The sequence below is a fragment of the Culex quinquefasciatus genome, chromosome 3 (genome assembly GCF_015732765.1).
Source record: "Culex quinquefasciatus strain JHB chromosome 3, VPISU_Cqui_1.0_pri_paternal, whole genome shotgun sequence".
Taxonomy (NCBI): domain Eukaryota; kingdom Metazoa; phylum Arthropoda; class Insecta; order Diptera; family Culicidae; genus Culex; species Culex quinquefasciatus.
Window position 1 is genome coordinate 62,210,560 of NC_051863.1, and position 17,723 is coordinate 62,228,282.

The window sequence follows — 17,723 nt, forward strand, 5'->3', positions numbered from 1 at the left end:
CTTGTTCTTTGCAAGGCCCGAGCAGAACTGTCATCTAATGTAAAACACAATTTGTTCGTATAACAGTAGAACAATATTAAATTTTGTTATGTTTGACGATTATTCAAAAATTAAAAATTCAAGAAATTATTAATTCAAAAATTAAAAAAAATTAAAAATTCATAATACAAAAATTAAAAAAAAATTTTTTTAATATTCTAAAATTTCAAAATCTGCTGATTCTTTAATTTATAAAAAAAATCCAAAATTAAATAAAACAATTATATTTTATAGTTTAAAAACTGTTTTTCCTTGGCTTTTTCTTTTTTATCAATAATACAGAGTGGATTCGCTAATTGGAACGACTGACAGCTGTCAAAAGCTTGACGGGAACTAAGGACCCTATTTATAATTAGAATAGAACAACACTGAAAAAAGTACTTGAAATAAAAAAAAACAGGCGAAGGTTTAATTTACATTAACCGAGGGGCGTGACAAAGGCCTTAATATATTAATTTTTGGTATTTAATACATTAAGGAATTAAATTCCTCATGTCATTTGAGATTTGACAGCGCCTCACCTGCTTTGAAAACATTGGTTGGCTTCGTGTCTCTTTCGCGCTCGGCTGTCAAGTTTGTTTTGGTTTCGCGCTTGTAAAAAAATGAACTTGTTAATTATTGTAAGATCGAATATTTCAATAAACCGCTAAGTTCTAGACATTCTTGGTCGCGTTGGATAAAAAAAGAAAGATCCGGAGAAGATTCTGGAGCAGGACGGTGTAAACGTGCCATAGGCGGAAAAGAGTTGAAGCCGGCAGAATTCGATTACAACGGCCAGTAGCAAATCAAAAAGCGGCAAAAGTGCGGTTTCATCGATTACGACGATCCTGCGATGCGCCTTGCAGGATGCAGTTCAAGTCTAAAAACAACAATCAGACGCAAGATCAGACGTCGGACACTACCAATATTTCGTTGCAGCTGGTGGTGGCTTGTGACAGCGATGCCTTCAACAAGCCGGCACCGGAGGAAATGAAATCCTGTGCATTTACGCTCGGTCCGCCAAATGATTCATGTAGCTGGCCGCTTTAACGCTCGCAGGTTTAGGACCGGGGTCCAATGAAGAGCAAACATTACCAGGGTTAGTTTCTTGGAGTGGCATTTAGTTAGGTGATGACTTTTTGGTAGATTTGATTGAAAATATACAAATAAAATAACTCAACTCTGTTGTTTCATTTATTTCAACAAAAATCGTATCAATTCTGGAACCGTGTTGAGTTGGTCATTGATGCCAACATTTCAAAAAGCATCATGTACAAACCATGCGTTTTGAGAAAAACGCATTTGAATGTTGAGCATCCATTTTCAATTACCATTTTTATATAAAAGCAAAATAAGATGTTCTAATGATAACAAACGATGAAAAACGTTGCTTTTGTTGATACTTGAGCATCCATAATCAATAAAACATTATTTCCGTAATTTTATTTGAGAAAAACAAACATAACTTCTTTTGAAATCACCAACGTCGATATCACCCTGCTGTCACTGAGGAGGGCGCTTTGTTATGATTCGTTTTTCTTCGCCGAATGTACATGGCGCTTTTTTCATGTTGCTTTTTTTTCGTCACGAGGTTTATGTAGCCTTTTGTTTGACAGGTTGACAGGGCTATATAAGCAGGGACTGCTGATGGCAGAGATTTTGTTTATGTTACTTTATTTAAAATCACGATTAAACAGACTTTACTGAAGTAACTTTTGCTCATTTTTTATGGAGAGGTAGCTTATTAGAAGTACTTTCAGAATATACAATAACCCAGAAAGTGTCAAAATGTACATGATATCTTTTGAAATGTTACCGTCGATTTCTTGAAGTGTCTGGAACAGCAGCGCCGAGTTCCGACTGAGTATGGGGGGGCAAATTGGAGGGCAGCCTACTCGCCAAGGAAAGGGTCAAAATGGGGGGAGGGGGCTCGGGACCTTTGCCCCTCCCCCTCCTAGGTCGGCCCCTTGGTCTGGAACAAAAATGCCACATTGCCGATCGCTAAGGACTTTGGTGCATAAGCTGGATGTGAACAAATATACAACATTCTGTTCCCGGAAAGAGTCCTCATTACGTTCAACCGGCGATTGCTTTTCCGCCGGGTGATGGAGGTCGTCACGGGTCTAATGGAGGTCGAAGACTCGGCAGTGATGAGGGTGGCAACGGTAGCGCAACATCAGGGGAAACCACTTCTGGTGGGCCGCGTAGGACCATTTTTGCCGAAATATGTGGCCCATGGGAAGAATTGGAGTCGAGGAGCAAACGCAGCATCCAGGTGTGTCTCAATGTGCCACATGATGGCCTTCTTCAATAAATCTTCCGCCTGGGCCAGCTTCGATATTGTCCAGCACGTCCTGTTTACCACCCTGGATGGCGCTGCGTACTTTTCCGGTTCGCCTGTGCTGCGCTTGCACTTTGTTGCTCGACCTGCTCTTCGAGGACGCAAATTTTGCACCAAAAACAACAACAAACACGCGCGGTGTCAAACTGTCAAATCAATGTAGTGTAAGGAGAGGTGGCGATGTTTTGATCGTAAACAATCGTTAATGTATTTAATTTCTGCCGTTAATTAATTAAATAATTTAATTTCTTACTATTGTCGCACCCCTCGACATTAACTCAGAAAATAATTTGAACAACGATTTGGCAACACTACACACAAAGAAAAAATACTCTAAATTTAAAAAGATCGTTCGTTGGATTAAAAGTTCGCGTTGGTGAATATTCGTAGAAAGTTCAAACTTTTCAATTTAAAAGTTGGAATATTTTTGATACTACCATGCATTTATGGAGCAAAATCGTTGTATCGGTAAAAGTGTTTTACTTTTAATTTGAAAAGAAACCTTTTATAGCAAGAATAAACAACATTTAATACTACAGTGATAGTTTCAGAAAAATGGGCTTGATTCTAGGCTTGATTTTATGTTTATTTTTAAAAGTTTGAATCGAAATCAAAAAATCAAACCATCCACATTAACGACCCCCCCGTCTTTTGTGGTCTCTATTGCAAGTTTCTGCTCGAACCTAGGGGTCCGAAGGCTTGAATGGGGAGAGCACCCAAACCTCTTTTTACTCCAAGGAACCTTCCACCCCAGTGTTTGAACTGACGACCTTTGGATTGCGAGTCCAACCGCCGCCAGCGATTCCACCGGAGTAGGCTTGGTTTGGTGTGTTGTTTGTACTTATGGCATGGAGACGACTCCTACACCTGGAATGACATAACGGCCTAACAACCAAGGCCGGGACCGACATTTTACTTCCTCACCCGATGGAAGGCAGATGGGAATCGAACCCAGAATCATCCGCTTACAAAGCGGACAGCGTAACCATTCGGCCACGCACTGCAGTTTGAAACAGTATGTTAAAAAAAGACATTTTGTTATTGTATTTAACGCTTCTGGCCAAAACCCGAGTCCAAGCTGTACCGATTCTTATGGTACGCCACCGGTCACTTCCGAAGACCCCAAGCTGGACAGTTCCGGATGGACGTTTCGAGGCGCGACAGCAAAATAGAGAACAGGATGGTCACGTTGCCGGCCTTCATCAGGACAGGTATAGAGGAGTTGGCTGTAGATTCGGCAAGGGTGATCGACGTTTCCTGGCTGGAAAGTGAAGTGCCTGAACGCGGAGTTCCCGATTCTGGAAGCGCATCCGGAAGATTGGGTTGATGAGGCCCTCGGAACGGAATTCGATTACGAGCACTTCATCCTCCTTCGAGAATGACACAGATTTTTTCGGCACGCTGTCCAGGTTCATTCGGCTGGAGCTGCGCCGTCGCGAGATGAGCATTTGTGGGCGGTTAGTTGCTAAAAGAGATGGAAGTTAGTGAAGTTGGTAAGCCACTGCACACATTCTCATTACTCACCGGTGTTGTAAACCACCGGCACCGAGTGCAACATCCGCTCTGGCCACCTCCGATTATCCCGCTTCTCGTCATCCTCTTCTTCGTCGGCTCCTTCTCCTCACCGTGAAAATCACCTGTCTCGTACTTGTCCAAAAACCGGATGTTTAGCTTCTTCAACGCAATCTCGTTGTGCACGCAACTCTTCGGCAGCGCCATCTCCTCGATGATCTCGAATACTCCGAATACAACCGGTGCGAATCGACATTCCTACCTCCTATCCTTAAAAAACAAACAAAATCAATCACAAGCCCCACAAAACACCCAAGCTTTCTTCTTACCCATTCCGGTCGTGGAACAGCTGCAGTTCCTGCAGGAAGCTCGCCTTGTCCTTTTTGAGCACTTCACCTCGTCCCGCACCCGCGCCACGCTCCTTCGAAGGCGTTCCGCTGCTGCTGTTTGGCTCACGAAGGTTTCCGCGTCCGATTCCTGGCTGCTGCCACGGTCGGCTTTGCTTTGCGTCCTAGAATCACCAGCACCACCAGACCCATCAAAGTGTTTGTTTACATTTGGAACTTAGTCGTACACGGTTACACGAGAACGTCAAAATGAAAGAAATTTTTCAGTCGAATTAAAAGTAAAAACTTTTAAATCAGTGAGCAATGACATTTTCAAAAACTGTAGCAGTAAAAGTTTTCATTTTCAAAACAAGAAAAAAACTTTTAATATAGCAAATTTTAACAACTTTTTAATTCAAAAGTAAGTTACTTTTGTCATTACCGTAATATTTTTTGTGTGTAGAAATCTGGAGTTTTTTTTGTTGTTGTGGACAGAACCAGTGCGCGGAGTGCCCCCACCTTCCGCACGTCGCTGGCTCACAAGTGACTGCCAGTCTGCCACTTTGTGACGCAACACAGCGCGTCGATGTTTTTGTGTAGCTGTCTAATGTTGTTGTGCGATCTTTCACTCTATTTCCGGATCTTAACAAGAATACACGCGTTTTTACATTTTGTTATAAATTACCGTGTTTTATTTGCGTATCGTGCGCTGATTCCGTGGCCCTGCCATAGGTTCCCACGCGACATCACGTCCCGCGCACCGGATACGACATTTGTCTTTTGAAAAAATCCAATAAACCAAATTTTCAATTTTTGCTTTTTGCATTGAAAGAAACCAACATAGCAAAATCATATGCTTTTCCAGTGAGCTAGTCCAAAAACCAACACGATACGCTCACGAAAAAACGCTCAACCAAACCACAACACAACACGATAACTTCACATGCTTTTCCTTTGATTCTCACATGCTTTTCATGTCAGATGAATGTGTCACTTAGCACAAGCTGATCGTTGGCAAAAACAAAATTCAATCTCATTTCGCACGGTGTTCATATGAGATGCAGATGAATTGCACATCGATTGGCCCCAATCGACTTATCCTTCGATTTTGAAGTGAAAGTCACGTGAGATCCAAATTATTTGCACTTTGGTTTGCCCCAATCAACATATCCGTTGGGTTTGAAGTGGAAGTCACGTTAGATTCATAGATTGATGTTTGGAAAGCTGAATGTCGAATAAGTCGGTGATTTCATAAAGTAAGATGGCGGCTAAGTGAATGCGCGGTCTTTGAGCTTTAAATTAAACCTGAGTTTTACTATAAAATTCCATCTGTATCGAAAATTCAATGAAAAAAAATCATCATCAACAAATTTTAATTCATAGTAACAGTAATTAATATAATACATATTTCATTACTTTTGCAGGGAATCACGATCCGGAATTGTATTCTTAGAAAAAATACGATCAGCCGAGGAAAAATGACTTTCTGGGAGCAGTTTTTGCCAATGCTACTGCTGATTTTCGCGATGGCCACAAGGTACACAACTATCCTGGCGTGGGCGGAAGGTGCTGCTATTCCTATGTGGATTCCAAAGATTCCACACCGTCGATATCGTCATTAAAAATGTAGAGAACAAAGAAGATTAAAAAATAATAATACATATACACTCAACCCCCGGTGGTTGGTCACTTTTTCGTTTGACACTTTTTTAGTTTGTACCCCGTTGGTTGGTCAAAGTCAAACTAAAAAGTGACGAACTGTCACTTTTTACACGGCGCTCACGCACACTATCAAAACAAACGTTTGTTAGTTTGTGTGAACTACGTGTAAAAGGGGTGTCAAACTAAAACGTGACCCCGTTCGTTTGACAACAGTTGGTGTCAAACCATCGGGGTTTGAGTGTATTTTATTACGACCGAAAAATCACTCGAAATCCAATGGAATTTCATTTAACATTCACAAGAACATCATTGCAAATTCAAGTGAATCGCCAAGTTAAGTTAACGTGATTTTCTTTTGAAATTAACGTGAAGACTTCCATCATTGTCATGATTTTTCGTTCAAAGTAAAATTTTGCGTCGCTTTTAACATTTTGACAAAATTCCTTCAACAAGACTTGTTGTTGACTTAGTTGTTTAGAATAGTGCCCTACAAGTGCTGATTCCTTTTGGTAACGATTATCCCATTCCTTGTGAAGTTATGGAAATCGTCATTAATCAATGATTGCCAACTAGGACGTCAATGACTGTGCCACAAAATTATATAAATTTTGAAGCACAATTGATTTAGTACAAAAATTCTTTCATTGGCTTCAAGAAGGCAACAATCGGCATATGCTGATTCCTTTTGGTGGTGAAATTCTCTAAATTGAATTTAATACAGAATATTTTATAGTGATGATCGATTTTCTTCGAAAATGATCAACGGCTTCACTTCGCGGGATGAATTTTTTTCAAGTGATTTACACGTGACATTCACATGCTAAGTCGTATGGGGCAGAATCATGTGTGAAACATGTGATATCACGATGTGCCCTCGGATGTGCCTTTCTTTCAGTGTGGGTGTTTTTAATACCCCTGGCCCCTGACTCAAGGCGGTTTCAAAAACACCCAAAAAGCAAAAACTGGAAATTTGGTTTATTGGACCTTTTCAAAAAAAAACTCCAGAAATATTCATGAAAAATAACAAACTGTGTTCCTCTTCAAACCGAAAATCCTTTCGGAGCACGTTCACAGCTGAACCGGCGCGTTTGTTATTGCAAATTCGCCACCGAGGGAGACAACACAGAGAACGACCGAACAAACGAACTGTCAAAACCAGCAGTTTTAGTGTTGTCGGTTTTGTTTTGCTGGCAGTCTACACGTCCACCTTTGGCTTTCAGATTTTTTCCCGGTGGCCATTCCGACAGTTGAAGGTCGGTACTTTTGAAGACTTTGTGTTTTTTTTCGGAATTTAAGATCAAGGTTTTTCTAGAGAGGCATGGTTCGCGTCCTGTTTGTCCACCCGGATCTGGGAATCGGCGGCGCCGAGCGGCTGGTGGTCGATGCGGCGCTTGCCCTGCAAAGCAAGGGCCACACGGTGAGCTTCCTGACGAATCACCACGATCCGGAGCACTGCTTCGAGGAGACGCGCGACGGCAAGCTGGCGGTGACGATCGTGGGCGACTGGATTCCGCGGGACATTTTCGGCCGGTTCTACGCCGTTTGCGCGTACGTCCGGATGGTTTACGCGGCGTTTTACTTCAGCTTTTGCCTGTCGAAGCGGGAGCGGTTCGATGTGGTGTTTTGCGATCTGATTTCGCTCGGAATTCCGATCTTCCGGCTGGCCAAGCAGAAGCCGAAGGTGCTGTTTTACTGTCACTATCCGGATCAGCTGCTGTCGGCGCCGGGAAGTCTGCTGAAGCGCTACTACCGAATGCCGTTGAATTATCTGGAGGAGGTCACGACTGGGCAGGCGGATGGGATTCTGGTCAACAGCAAATTCACCAGTCGAGTGTTTAAGGAAACTTTTAAGAGAATATCCGTTGATCCGGACATTCTGTACCCTTCGTTGAACACGAAGTACTTTGACCAGACGGTCCTCGAGGAGAAGGACAAGCTGACGGGGATTCCCGAAGACAATTTCGTCTTTCTCTCGATCAATCGCTACGAGCGCAAGAAGAACCTTCCTCTAGCTTTGCACTCCTTCCGGAAGCTCCAAGAGCTGGTCTCCGCCCAAGAGTTCCACAAAGTTATCCTCATAATGGCCGGCGGCTACGACGAGCGCGTCCTCGAGAACGTCGAACATCACGACGAGCTGGAAGAACTCGCCGAAGACATGGGCCTCCGCCCGAAAGTCCGTCTCCTGCGCTCGCCAAACGACCGCGAAAAGCTCTTCCTCCTTCAACGCGCCCAAGCCCTCATCTACACCCCGGAAAACGAACACTTTGGCATCGTCCCGCTCGAGGGAATGTACCTCGGAAAGCCGGTAATCGCCGCCAACAGCGGAGGCCCCACCGAAACCATCATCCACGACCAAACCGGCTTCCTGTGCGATCCTACCCCGGAAAAGTTCGCCGCCGCCATGGCCAAACTCGTGCGTGATCATCACCACGGCGAGCGGATGGGTCAAATGGGCCGGAAGCGCGTCCAGCAGCGGTTCTCGTTCGAGGCGTTCTCCACCAAGCTGGACAACATCGTGACGGATTTGGTGGCGTGCCCGACGGAGGAACCGCGCAAGCAGAAATAGCGAAGAATCATTTTTCCGCTGTCGGCGTTTCTGCTCGCGCTGGCCCTGCGGAATGTGGTAAGGAATTAGGGCTTGATGAGGACTGAACATGGATTGGGGAGGGGAGGGCGATTCTGTGTGCCACAAAATTTGCGAACTCGAATCATGAAGAGTTTGAGGGCGCGCTGGGAAGGAGCAAAATTTCATTTGTGTGATAATGTTAAGCTAAAAAAGGGGAACCTTTAGCAATATAACACGCAGTTCTCTCAAAAATTGTAATTTAATGTAATTAACGATTATAAGAAAAGGAATTCATGATAAATGGTAGAATCCGTAACATATAAAAAAAAAAACAAAATTCGATAACCTATAAAATACCTAGAGTTTTTTGAAAAGGACTAAGAAAGGTCCTTTAAAAAAAAACTCTTGATATGTTCCAAAGTTACTGAAAAAAATATGATTTCATCAAACTATGAAAAATATTTGCAACGGCCTAAACAATATTAAATTTTATTGCCGTTTTATTAAATTAGGTACCGTTAGTTTTGAGTGTGAAAAACTTGTATTACAAAATATCGTACATTTTGAAAATAATACAATCTTCATTGATTGCATGACACTGAAAAAATCTTTGCATTTTTTTTTGTGCAAATTTGATAGTTTTACTTTGAGCATGAGCATGAGCATGAGCATGGTTGACTGCCAATGAGCTGCTACTCCGTTATTGACAGATCAGCTGAAGTTAAACAATGAATCAAAAATGATCAGTGGGAGCCAACCATCCGTTCACTGTTTAACCCCTGAAGACCCCGACTTTATTAGTCAATACCGGCGCCCTCCCAAGAAGCCTGCAGTTCAACAAAAGGGAGGAATGTTAGTCCGATAGTTGAAGTTGCAGACTCATCAAGCACATAGTTTTTCGCTATATACTTGTTGATACCGCTTGAGACCGTTGAATCCACAGCATCTCCTTCAAGCATCACGTGATTATTTTTTTGGGTTAGTAGGATAAGGTATTGGCTTTTCGATGCCTCCCGAGCTACGATGCTATGGGGAGGACTTTCATAACAAACCCGTCGGCGAGCCTTCCGAGCAACGATGCTATGGGAAGGTCTTTCTAATTAGCACACCAAAACACTCGCGCACAGGTATTTAAATACTGAATAAATGTAATTTTTCATCACGACTACCCAGACGACATTGATGATATAGGAAGAACTTTTTTACAGTCATTTACAGTAATACTTAAACTTATTTTAATGCAACAATTCACACGACGTCGTGCCTCCCGATCAACGATGATGTAGGAAGGACTTGAGCAAGCCAATCAGGATGAAACACGAAATAAAATTCTTTTCTTTTCACACACAATGCCACATAATTGACCGCGCGTCACCACCCAACAAATTGAACTGATTTTCTTCTGCTTGTGGGCAAGCTAACCAGGATGAAACACGAAATAAAATTCTTTTCTTTTCACACACAATGGCACATAATTGACCGCGCGTCACCACCCAACAAATTGAACTGATTTTCTTCTGCTTGTGGGCAAGCTAACAAGGATGAAACACGAAATAAAATTCTTTTCTTTTCACACACAATGCCACATAATTGACCGCGCGTCACCACCCAACAAATTGAACTGATTTTCTTCTGCTTGTGGGCAAGCTAACAAGGATGAAACACGAAATAAAATTCTTTTCTTTACACACACAATGCCACATAATTGACCGCGCGTCACCACCCAACAAATTGAACTGATTTTCTTCTGCTTGTGGGCAAGCTAACCAGGATGAAACACGAAATAAAATTCTTTTCTTTTCACACACAATGGCACATAATTGACCGCGCGTCACCACCCAACAAATTGAACTGATTTTCTTCTGCTTGTGGGCAAGCTAACAAGGATGAAACACGAAATAAAATTCTTTTCTTTTCACACACAATGGCACATAATTGACCGCGCGTCACCACCCAACAAATTGAACTGATTTTCTTCTGCTTGTGGGCAAGCTAACCAGGATGAAACACGAAATAAAATTCTTTTCTTTACACACACAATGCCACATAATTGACCGCGCGTCACCACCCAACAAATTGAACTGATTTTCTTCTGCTTGTGGGCAAGCTAACAAGGATGAAACACGAAATAAAATTCTTTTCTTTTCACACACAATGCCACATAATTGACCGCGCGTCACCACCCAACAAATTGAACTGATTTTCTTCTGCTTGTGGGCAAGCTAACCAGGATGAAACACGAAATAAAATTCTTTTCTTTACACACACAATGCCACATAATTGACCGCGCGTCACCACCCAACAAATTGAACTGATTTTCTTCTGCTTGTGGGCAAGCTAACAAGGATGAAACACGAAATAAAATTCTTTTCTTTTCACACACAATGCCACATAATTGACCGCGCGTCACCACCCAACAAATTGAACTGATTTTCTTCTGCTTGTGGGCAAGCTAACCAGGATGAAACACGAAATAAAATTCTTTTCTTTTCACACACAATGGCACATAATTGACCGCGCGTCACCACCCAACAAATTGAACTGATTTTCTTCTGCTTGTGGGCAAGCTAACAAGGATGAAACACGAAATAAAATTCTTTTCTTTTCACACACAATGCCACATAATTGACCGCGCGTCACCACCCAACAAATTGAACTGATTTTCTTCTGCTTGTGGGCAAGCTAACAAGGATGAAACACGAAATAAAATTCTTTTCTTTTCACACACAATGCCACATAATTGACCGCGCGTCACCACCCAACAAATTGAACTGATTTTCTTCTGCTTGTGGGCAAGCTAACAAGGATGAAACACGAAATAAAATTCTTTTCTTTACACACACAATGCCACATAATTGACCGCGCGTCACCACCCAACAAATTGAACTGATTTTCTTCTGCTTGTGGGCAAGCTAACCAGGATGAAACACGAAATAAAATTCTTTTCTTTTCACACACAATGGCACATAATTGACCGCGCGTCACCACCCAACAAATTGAACTGATTTTCTTCTGCTTGTGGGCAAGCTAACAAGGATGAAACACGAAATAAAATTCTTTTCTTTTCACACACAATGGCACATAATTGACCGCGCGTCACCACCCAACAAATTGAACTGATTTTCTTCTGCTTGTGGGCAAGCTAACCAGGATGAAACACGAAATAAAATTCTTTTCTTTACACACAATGCCACATAATTGACCGCGCGTCACCACCCAACAAATTGAACTGATTTTCTTCTGCTTGTGGGCAAGCTAACAAGGATGAAACACGAAATAAAATTCTTTTCTTTTCACACACAATGCCACATAATTGACCGCGCGTCACCACCCAACAAATTGAACTGATTTTCTTCTGCTTGTGGGCAAGCTAACAAGGATGAAACACGAAATAAAATTCTTTTCTTTACACACACAATGCCACATAATTGACCGCGCGTCACCACCCAACAAATTGAACTGATTTTCTTCTGCTTGTGGGCAAGCTAACCAGGATGAAACACGAAATAAAATTCTTTTCTTTTCACACACAATGGCACATAATTGACCGCGCGTCACCACCCAACAAATTGAACTGATTTTCTTCTGCTTGTGGGCAAGCTAACAAGGATGAAACACGAAATAAAATTCTTTTCTTTTCACACACAATGGCACATAATTGACCGCGCGTCACCACCCAACAAATTGAACTGATTTTCTTCTGCTTGTGGGCAAGCTAACAAGGATGAAACACGAAATAAAATTCTTTTCTTTACACACACAATGCCACATAATTGACCGCGCGTCACCACCCAACAAATTGAACTGATTTTCTTCTGCTTGTGGGCAAGCTAACCAGGATGAAACACGAAATAAAATTCTTTTCTTTTCACACACAATGGCACATAATTGACCGCGCGTCACCACCCAACAAATTGAACTGATTTTCTTCTGCTTGTGGGCAAGCTAACCAGGATGAAACACGAAATAAAATTCTTTTCTTTTCACACACAATGGCACATAATTGACCGCGCGTCACCACCCAACAAATTGAACTGATTTTCTTCTGCTTGTGGGCAAGCTAACCAGGATGAAACACGAAATAAAATTCTTTTCTTTTCACACACAATGGCACATAATTGACCGCGCGTCACCACCCAACAAATTGAACTGATTTTCTTCTGCTTGTGGGCAAGCTAACAAGGATGAAACACGAAATAAAATTCTTTTCTTTTCACACACAATGGCACATAATTGACCGCGCGTCACCACCCAACAAATTGAACTGATTTTCTTCTGCTTGTGGGCAAGCTAACCAGGATGAAACACGAAATAAAATTCTTTTCTTTACACACACAATGCCACATAATTGACCGCGCGTCACCACCCAACAAATTGAACTGATTTTCTTCTGCTTGTGGGCAAGCTAACAAGGATGAAACACGAAATAAAATTCTTTTCTTTTCACACACAATGCCACATAATTGACCGCGCGTCACCACCCAACAAATTGAACTGATTTTCTTCTGCTTGTGGGCAAGCTAACAAGGATGAAACACGAAATAAAATTCTTTTCTTTACACACACAATGCCACATAATTGACCGCGCGTCACCACCCAACAAATTGAACTGATTTTCTTCTGCTTGTGGGCAAGCTAACCAGGATGAAACACGAAATAAAATTCTTTTCTTTTCACACACAATGGCACATAATTGACCGCGCGTCACCACCCAACAAATTGAACTGATTTTCTTCTGCTTGTGGGCAAGCTAACAAGGATGAAACACGAAATAAAATTCTTTTCTTTTCACACACAATGGCACATAATTGACCGCGCGTCACCACCCAACAAATTGAACTGATTTTCTTCTGCTTGTGGGCAAGCTAACCAGGATGAAACACGAAATAAAATTCTTTTCTTTACACACACAATGCCACATAATTGACCGCGCGTCACCACCCAACAAATTGAAATGATTTTCTTCTGCTTGTGGGCAAGCTAACAAGGATGAAACACGAAATAAAATTCTTTTCTTTTCACACACAATGCCACATAATTGACCGCGCGTCACCACCCAACAAATTGAACTGATTTTCTTCTGCTTGTGGGCAAGCTAACCAGGATGAAACACGAAATAAAATTCTTTTCTTTACACACACAATGCCACATAATTGACCGCGCGTCACCACCCAACAAATTGAAATGATTTTCTTCTGCTTGTGGGCAAGCTAACAAGGATGAAACACGAAATAAAATTCTTTTCTTTTCACACACAATGCCACATAATTGACCGCGCGTCACCACCCAACAAATTGAACTGATTTTCTTCTGCTTGTGGGCAAGCTAACAAGGATGAAACACGAAATAAAATTCTTTTCTTTTCACACACAATGCCACATAATTGACCGCGCGTCACCACCCAACAAATTGAACTGATTTTCTTCTGCTTGTGGGCAAGCTAACCAGGATGAAACACGAAATAAAATTCTTTTCTTTTCACACACAATGGCACATAATTGACCGCGCGTCACCACCCAACAAATTGAACTGATTTTCTTCTGCTTGTGGGCAAGCTAACAAGGATGAAACACGAAATAAAATTCTTTTCTTTTCACACACAATGGCACATAATTGACCGCGCGTCACCACCCAACAAATTGAACTGATTTTCTTCTGCTTGTGGGCAAGCTAACCAGGATGAAACACGAAATAAAATTCTTTTCTTTACACACACAATGCCACATAATTGACCGCGCGTCACCACCCAACAAATTGAACTGATTTTCTTCTGCTTGTGGGCAAGCTAACAAGGATGAAACACGAAATAAAATTCTTTTCTTTTCACACACAATGCCACATAATTGACCGCGCGTCACCACCCAACAAATTGAACTGATTTTCTTCTGCTTGTGGGCAAGCTAACCAGGATGAAACACGAAATAAAATTCTTTTCTTTTCACACACAATGGCACATAATTGACCGCGCGTCACCACCCAACAAATTGAACTGATTTTCTTCTGCTTGTGGGCAAGCTAACAAGGATGAAACACGAAATAAAATTCTTTTCTTTTCACACACAATGGCACATAATTGACCGCGCGTCACCACCCAACAAATTGAACTGATTTTCTTCTGCTTGTGGGCAAGCTAACCAGGATGAAACACGAAATAAAATTCTTTTCTTTACACACACAATGCCACATAATTGACCGCGCGTCACCACCCAACAAATTGAACTGATTTTCTTCTGCTTGTGGGCAAGCTAACAAGGATGAAACACGAAATAAAATTCTTTTCTTTTCACACACAATGCCACATAATTGACCGCGCGTCACCACCCAACAAATTGAACTGATTTTCTTCTGCTTGTGGGCAAGCTAACAAGGATGAAACACGAAATAAAATTCTTTTCTTTTCACACACAATGCCACATAATTGACCGCGCGTCACCACCCAACAAATTGAACTGATTTTCTTCTGCTTGTGGGCAAGCTAACAAGGATGAAACACGAAATAAAATTCTTTTCTTTACACACACAATGCCACATAATTGACCGCGCGTCACCACCCAACAAATTGAACTGATTTTCTTCTGCTTGTGGGCAAGCTAACCAGGATGAAACACGAAATAAAATTCTTTTCTTTTCACACACAATGGCACATAATTGACCGCGCGTCACCACCCAACAAATTGAACTGATTTTCTTCTGCTTGTGGGCAAGCTAACAAGGATGAAACACGAAATAAAATTCTTTTCTTTTCACACACAATGGCACATAATTGACCGCGCGTCACCACCCAACAAATTGAACTGATTTTCTTCTGCTTGTGGGCAAGCTAACCAGGATGAAACACGAAATAAAATTCTTTTCTTTACACACACAATGCCACATAATTGACCGCGCGTCACCACCCAACAAATTGAACTGATTTTCTTCTGCTTGTGGGCAAGCTAACAAGGATGAAACACGAAATAAAATTCTTTTCTTTTCACACACAATGCCACATAATTGACCGCGCGTCACCACCCAACAAATTGAACTCAAATTTGATAGTTTTACTTTGAAAATATTAAGTTGGGAAATTCTTTACGAATTTGTGCACCTTTAAGACGTTTTTTGTAAGCATTGAAACATTTTTTTTTCATGAGTCCGTTCCAAATATTTTTACAGATTATTTTCAATGGAATTAGACATGCAATCAATCGAAAAAATAAAATGCATTTCCTAGAGTTGATAATCATTTCTAGCTTAAAAATATTTAGAATTTTAATGAAATTCTAATACACATAAGCTCGCTACAAAACTTGATTTTTTCAACAATCGTCGTATTAATCCAACTTGGTAAACTTGCTAAATCTTATTTTTGCAATGTTTTGCATAAACTTCTATTTAGGGGTTTCACACTTAGATCTCTTTACTGAATTCGGTAGTTGAAAAATCGGTAAATTTTTCGGAACCCGTCTGTCAAAATGAACAAAAATTTTCCGAAATTCGGTAGTACACTCAAACCCCGATGGTTTGACACCAACTGTTGTCAAACGAACGGGGTCACTTTTTAGTTTGACATCCCTTTTACATGGAGTTCACACACACTACCAAATCGGTAAAATTTACCGAATTCGTAAAAAAAAATAAGTGTGTACATCGTAATATTGAATGTTTGGCCCCATTAAAATGTTAGTCCTGATTTAAAAAATTTAAAAATATTGTTTTCGAATAGATCGGAAAATTTTACGAATGTTTCAATTTTTCACCGTGTACTGTGCTTGAGTAAACAAACATCGTTACTAGCGCGCATTATAAATCGTTTTTTCTACGTGTATTCCGCATCGTTTTTCTCCGCGGGACTTTTAGTAGTGCAGTTCAAGTCCAAATTGACTTGTCAAAAAATAAAAATCTTGGTTTTTAGTTTTGGTTTTAGAGAAAAGCTTAATTTTCAAAATCACCCTAATCGTGAACCACCCTAATTTTCAACCAAACCAACAATTGCCCCTTTCAATTTGCAACAACTCTTCTCAAGACAGAGCAATTCTCTACGAAATCGGATTTTTTTCTTCAATTTTAATTTTTGTATTTTTTAATCCGGCTGAAACTTTTTTGGTGCCCAAAGAAGCCATTTTGCATCAATAGTTTGTCCATATAATTTTCCATACAAATTTGGCAGCTGTCCATACAAACATGATGTATGAAAATTCAAAAATCTGTATCTTTTGAAGGAATTTTTTGACCGACTTGGTGTCTTCAGCAAAGTTGTAGGTATGAATACGGACTACACTGGAAAAAAATGATACACGGTAAAAAATTGGTAATTTTTTATAACTTTTTGTCACTAAAACTTGATTTGCAAAAAAAAACATTTTTTTAATTATTTTTTTAATATTTTTTAGAGGACATCAAATGCCAACTTATCAGAAATTTTCGGGGCGTGTAAAAAATCTTTGAGCGAGTTATTATTATTATTAGTTTTATTAAAGAAACTTTACCATTGCAATGGCATTCGTGTCGTTTGAGCGAGTTATGAATTTTTGAATCAATACTATTTTTTCCAAAAAATCGAAATATTGGTCATTTTTTGATGTAAAATCAAATTTGTAATCAAAAAGTACTCTAGTGAAATTTTCATAAAGTGCACCTTTATCAAGTTAAAGCCATTTTTAGATGACTTTTTGAAAATAGTCGCAGTTTTTAATTTTTTTTTAAATAAGTGCACATGTTTGTCCACTTTTGAAAAAAATATTTTTGAAAAGCTGAGAAAATTCTCTGTATTTTGTTTTTTGAACTTTGTTGATACGACCCTTAGTTGCTGAGATATTGCCATGCAAAGGTTAAAAAACTGGAAAATTGATGTTTTCTAAGTCTCACCCAAACAACCCACCATTTTCTAATGTCGATATCTCAGCAACTAATGGTTCGATTTTCAATTTTAAAACATAAAACATTCGTAAAATTTTCCAATCTTTTCGAAAAAATATTCTAGAAAATTTAAAATCAAGACTAACATTTCAAAAGGGCATAATATTGAATATTTGGTCCTTATGAAATGTTGGTCTTGATTCAAAAAATTGGAAACATTTTTTTCGAAAAGATGGGAAAATTTCACGAATGTTTCATGTTTTAACATCGTAAATCGGAACCGAAGAGCACGCAATAAGATCAGAGCCATTGCATGCTCTTAGGTATCAATCCTTGGCCTGCAAATTTGTATGAAAAATTATATGGACAAACTAATGATGCAAAATGGCTTCTTTGGGCATACCGAAGGCACCAAAAAAGTTTCAGTCGGATTAAAAAATACAAAAAAAATCGAATGACC

General features: G+C 40.4%; 1 protein-coding gene across 1 annotated transcript; it reads left to right on the forward strand.

The window, feature by feature from the left end:
* Positions 1-6,997: 6,997 nt before the first annotated feature.
* On the forward strand, positions 6,998-9,148 carry LOC119770438 (alpha-1,3/1,6-mannosyltransferase ALG2). The gene is made up of 2 exons (XM_038265350.1): positions 6,998-7,112; positions 7,172-9,148. The coding sequence occupies exon 2, from the start codon at positions 7,178-7,180 to the stop codon at positions 8,423-8,425; it is 1,248 nt and encodes a 415-aa protein (XP_038121278.1). The 5' UTR covers positions 6,998-7,112; positions 7,172-7,177; the 3' UTR covers positions 8,426-9,148.
* Positions 9,149-17,723: the final 8,575 nt, after the last annotated feature.